Source organism: Syngnathus leptorhynchus, unplaced genomic scaffold (genome assembly GCF_054491065.1).
Source record: "Syngnathus leptorhynchus isolate UIUO unplaced genomic scaffold, UIUO_Slep HiC_scaffold_653, whole genome shotgun sequence".
Taxonomy (NCBI): Eukaryota; Metazoa; Chordata; class Actinopteri; order Syngnathiformes; family Syngnathidae; genus Syngnathus; species Syngnathus leptorhynchus.
Window position 1 is genome coordinate 10628 of NW_028232529.1, and position 4725 is coordinate 15352.

The 4725-nt window shown below is 67.0% G+C and overlaps 2 protein-coding genes across 2 annotated transcripts; both read left to right on the top strand.

Annotated features, from left to right (window-relative positions):
- The first annotated feature begins 1914 nt into the window (after positions 1–1914).
- Positions 1915–3135, top strand: LOC147036382 (uncharacterized). The gene has a single exon (XM_085905282.1). It carries the CDS (start codon positions 1915–1917, stop codon positions 3133–3135), a length of 1221 nt encoding a protein of 406 aa, XP_085761408.1.
- Positions 3136–3168: 33 nt separating this feature from the next.
- LOC147036383 (tubulin alpha chain-like) lies at positions 3169–4377 on the top strand. The gene has a single exon (XM_085905283.1). The coding sequence runs from the start codon at positions 3169–3171 to the stop codon at positions 4375–4377; it is 1209 nt and encodes a 402-aa protein (XP_085761409.1).
- The last annotated feature ends 348 nt before the right edge of the window (positions 4378–4725 follow it).

Genomic DNA, 4725 nt, shown 5'->3' on the forward strand with positions numbered 1-4725 from the left:
GGAGTGTGAGCTCGACGTCGAGACCCCCGACTTCGGCCCTGATGCCCTGAACTTCGATGTTCGACCCTTCGCGTCGATGCAGGCCCGAATGCTGTGGTGGTTCGAAGAGCGAGCGGAGAGCCAAGCCAGCCCCGGTCCCGAGCCCGCGTTCCCCGACGACTGGCTCGATCCCCTTGGCGCGGAGATCCGCGTGGCTGGGTTCGGGGAGCTCTGGCCGACCCTTGCTCTTCGTGAGCCCGGTGTCTCCGAAGCCGTCGCCTACACCCAAGGCCTGGTTCGCGGGACGGCGGTGGACGGAGACCCTGTCTTCACTCAAAACGGCCCGTTTGGCACCTCCGTCCAAGCTCAGCCCCGGGGAGCGCGCCCGCCTCGACCTCGAGCTGCCCGTCGGTACCGTCGAGGGCCCGACGCTCGTCGGTGTTCAAGAGTCGGACGTCGCCAGCGTCTCCCTCGTGGCCGCCTACGAGCCCGCCCGCGACGGCGAGCCATGGGGTTCACCGCTCGGTGTTCGGGCCGTCCTGCGGGACAGCGAAGGTGGCCTGCTGCGCGGCGCCTCGATGCAGTGGCACGTACAAGGAGACGCCGAGCTGTCCCACGCCTCCGGCGACGTTCTCATCCTCGCGACCTCCTGCACCCCTCCGGAGTCTGGCTCTGGCGATCAGACCGCCACCGTGGTCGCGGGCGTCGCCGGACTCGAGCGGACCCTCGACCTCCGTTGGACCAGCCGAGCTTGCGAGGACCTGCCCGAGGATCCGTTCTCGCCCGATCCGGAGCCGCTGGACTTTGGGATCTGTGCGTGTCGAAGCGGCGGGGATGGACCCGGCGTGTTCGGGGCGGGCCTGCTGCTGGTCGTACTACTCGGCCTCAGAAGGGCGCCAGGCGGTACGGCTCGCCGCTCGCGCTACTCCGATGGCGGTCCGGTCGCCTGGTAGGCGTCGAGCCTGTCCCGTAGGGGTGGGTTGACTCGCGGCCTGATCGGACCTGTCGCCGCGGCGTAGTCCTGAGTCTCCTCCACGAGTCGCGCTCCGGTCGTGTTCGGCACACCGTCGACGTGTGGGCCCTCCTCACCGATCGCCTGCGCGGTCAGTTGCGCACGTGCTTCAAGCGCGAGAACACGCGCGGCTCGGGCGACCGCCCGGTCTTGCGGTGAGGGGTTCACCGCTCCGCTCGCAGCACCGATGACCGTCTCCATCTTTCGAAGGGTCGCCTTCACATCGCCCTCCACTTCCGCGGCATCGATCGACACCCTGCCGTCCACGGCATAGCGCCGCCCATCGGGCCCGGTCTCGTACGTGTACTGCGGAGTGGAGGCGAAGGGCCGACCCCGGGCCGCGTGCGCTTGTTCGCGCCGGCGCACGTCCTCATCTCTCGCCTGGAGTTCTTCGACGGTGGCCCGCTCACGCTCGGTGAGTTCGGCGGGTCCGGCGAGTGGCGTCGCGGGGTGTTCATCGCCGCCTTGCTCCTGGGCACGCACCGCTTCGGCAGACAGCACCACCGTGTCGCCGCGGGCGGCGGCCCGTGTCTCGGGCGCATCGACCGGCTGCGCCCGTTGTGTCCCCAACGCGGACAGCCCGTCGAGTGACTCGATCCGCTGCGGTACCAAGGGGAGCGTAATGGCCACGTCCTGGACCACATCGTCCATGGCCCGCGACCTTTTAGGCCAGGCCTGCGGCCGTGCCGCGGTCGATCCGTAGCGCACGACCCGTCCCTGACGCGACGCTCCACACCATCGCGGCACCCCCGACGAGCTCGCCCCAGCCGTGCGCACCGGCGGCGTCTGTCGAAGGACCTCGCATCCTCCGCGGCCCGTGCTCACGGCCGACTCACGGGCAGCTGCGAGGCTGCGCAAACAAATTCCACCTCGGCGTGAGGGTGATCCAGCCTGGCGTCCGTCTAGGCCATGAGGGGACTGCCATGGCCAGCACAATCGCGATCCACGTAGGAGGCACGGGCATACGCCTAGGGCGGCAGTTGTGGGACGTCCTGTTTTCGGAGCACGGGGTGTCGCACAACGGCACTGCGACCACCCAGTCGATCGGCAGCGGAACAGGCTTCTTCGCCCCAGCGTCAGGCACGCGATTCGTGCCTCGGGCAATCGTAACGGACTCGGACACGGACGCGATCGGAGCGCTGTCGGGCTGGACGCATCGCGGCCTGCTCAAGCCGGACAACATCGTGTCCGGTTCGTCATCGTGCTCCAACAACTTCGCCACGGGCTATCGACGCCGGACCGACTTGAGGGACGACGTACTCGCCCGGGTGAACGCCACGGTCGCGGACAGCCCCGCGGGGAATCTGACGTTCCTCCTCACGCACTCGCTTGCGGGCGGAACTGGGGGTGGGCTGACCGCAACCATCGTCGATGAGCTTCGCAGCCAGCATCCGAGCGCAACGATCCTCTGCTGTGCGGTCGTTCGCAATCGCTCGGGGTCGTCCGTCCCAACCCAGCCCTACAACGAGATCTGCGCCCTGGACCGGCTTCAGCGACAGGCCGACTTGGTGGTTCTCCTCGACAACCAAATGCTCGCAGCGGCGGTGAACTCGAAGTTCCTCACCGCCCCCAGCGGGTTCGTCGGACACAACAAGCTTGCCGCCCGCGCGCTCGCGCTCTTTACAAGTCCGGCACGACTGCCCGTGCGGGGCCCCATGGGGTTCCGCGAGCTGACCAGCACGCTTGCCCCGTTTCCCAACTTGAACCTGGTGGGACTGGCGATGGAGACATGGGGAAAGCCGGCAACCGGGGGCCGTGTCGCTGCGGTTCGCCAAACGCACAACCGGATCAGCGGGATCCCAAGTGCGCGAAACAAGCTACTCAGCCCAATGTTCATCGCGCCCACGGGGCGCAAGCTCTCGGCCACGGCACTCCGCAACGACAGCCGGCTGAAGATCCCGGCCTGGTACCCGCCGGCGGTCTCCGTCGCGAGGACCCGAAGCCCGGACACCTCGTCCCTCTTGGTCGAGAACAGCACTGGGGTCCACACAAGGCTGCGGGGGATCGTTGCGCAGTTCGACCGACTGTTCAAACGCGACGCGTTTGTGCACCTGTACGAGGGCCATGGTTTTTCGAAGGGCGAGATGGCCAACGCACGGAAGAACATCAACGACCTGGCGACCGCCTACGAGAACGCAGGGTGAGGCCGAGGCGACCCAACCACAGGAGATGAAGACATGGCGGGAGCTATCATTACGATCGGTATTGGCGGGGCAGGCGTGGCAGTGGCGGCGAGGTTTCTCCGCAACCTCGCCACCGACCTTGCGCCGTCGCAGACCCACAGTGGTGGATTCTTCGAAAAGAAGGGCGGTGGCACGCTCGTTCCCCGCGCTGTGTTCGTGGATACCGACCCCGTCGCTGCGCGCCAGCAGCGTGAGTCTCTCACGGGCACAAGCGGACCGATCTCCGTGCACCCCAGCAATATCGTGAGTGGAAGGGAGAGCGCGTCGCGCTGTTTCAGCCGCGCGTACCAGGGCGTGGTCGACACCCGACTGCCCGTCCTCCTCGACCGAGTTCGCAGGCTCCGCGACAACGCAACGAAGGTCGACGGATTTGTGATCGTCCACTCGCTGTGCGGCGGTACAGGGAGCGGGCTGGCCGCGAAGGTCGCCGAACGACTCGCCTCTGAATACCCCAAAGCGGTGCGAGTCAGCGCCGCGCTGCTGCCCGGCTACAAGGCCGACCCGTCGCCGCTAGACTCGGTCAACGCCGCGCTCGGGTTACACAAACTTGTTCCCAACATCGACGTTTGTTTGCTCGCCGACAACGACGCGTTGTCCGAACTCAAGGGACGCCGGAGCTACGCAACCTTCAACCGCGCGTTCGGGCGCGCGCTGACCAACTTCGCGCTGCCCATCCAAGAGGGCAAGACCACCCTCGCCGCCGTGGCCAGCCACAACCGTTCGGCGTCGACACTCCCATTCTTGGTGCTGTCGCGTTCCGACCCAAAGCCCCAGATCGCTGCGAAGCTGCAGGTCCGTGAAGTCCTCGCCGGCCAAGGGGCGTTCGCGTCGTACGGCCCAGAAAGCTGGAAGCGGCCGGCGCTCTCGTCAGTGCTGGTGTTCCGCGGCAGCTACAAGAAGAAGGACACCGAGACCGCAGGCAAGGAACTTGCAGAACACGCTACTGAGGGCAACTCGAGCGCGCTGTCCTTCATCATCAGTCGGCCCGAGAGCGGAGCCGGTAGGGCGATGCACGCATTCACGGCCCATGCCGGCATCGGCCCAATGCTCGACGAGCGGGTGATGCAACCCTACAAGAAGCTGCTCGAAGCCAACGCGTTCACGCACCAAACGCTCGCGGACGGGATCGAACCCGGAACACTCACCGCTGCACACGCCAGCTTGCGGAGCTGGATTCGGTCCTACCGGGTACTGCCCGCCTGAGGAGAACAACCATGCAACGTCGCAAGTTCCTGAAACTGGCCGCGCTCAGCGGTCTCGCCGTCGGCTCAACGGTCGGCACGCCCGCGCACGCGAGGGGGCTCGGGCATCAAGGCCCGTTGCTTGTCTTGGTGCATGCGACGGGCGGATGGGATCCGCGCCTGGTGTGCGACCCGATCCTCGATCCCGCGCAAAACCGCGTCTACACCGAGATCGCAACCGCCGGCGGGATCGCATATGCCCCCCTGCCGATGACGCCCCGCACGACCGGCCTGGGTGCAGCGTCCACCAAGACGTTGATGGGGAGCACCGAGTTCTTCAACAAGTACGTCCACCGACTGCACTGCATCA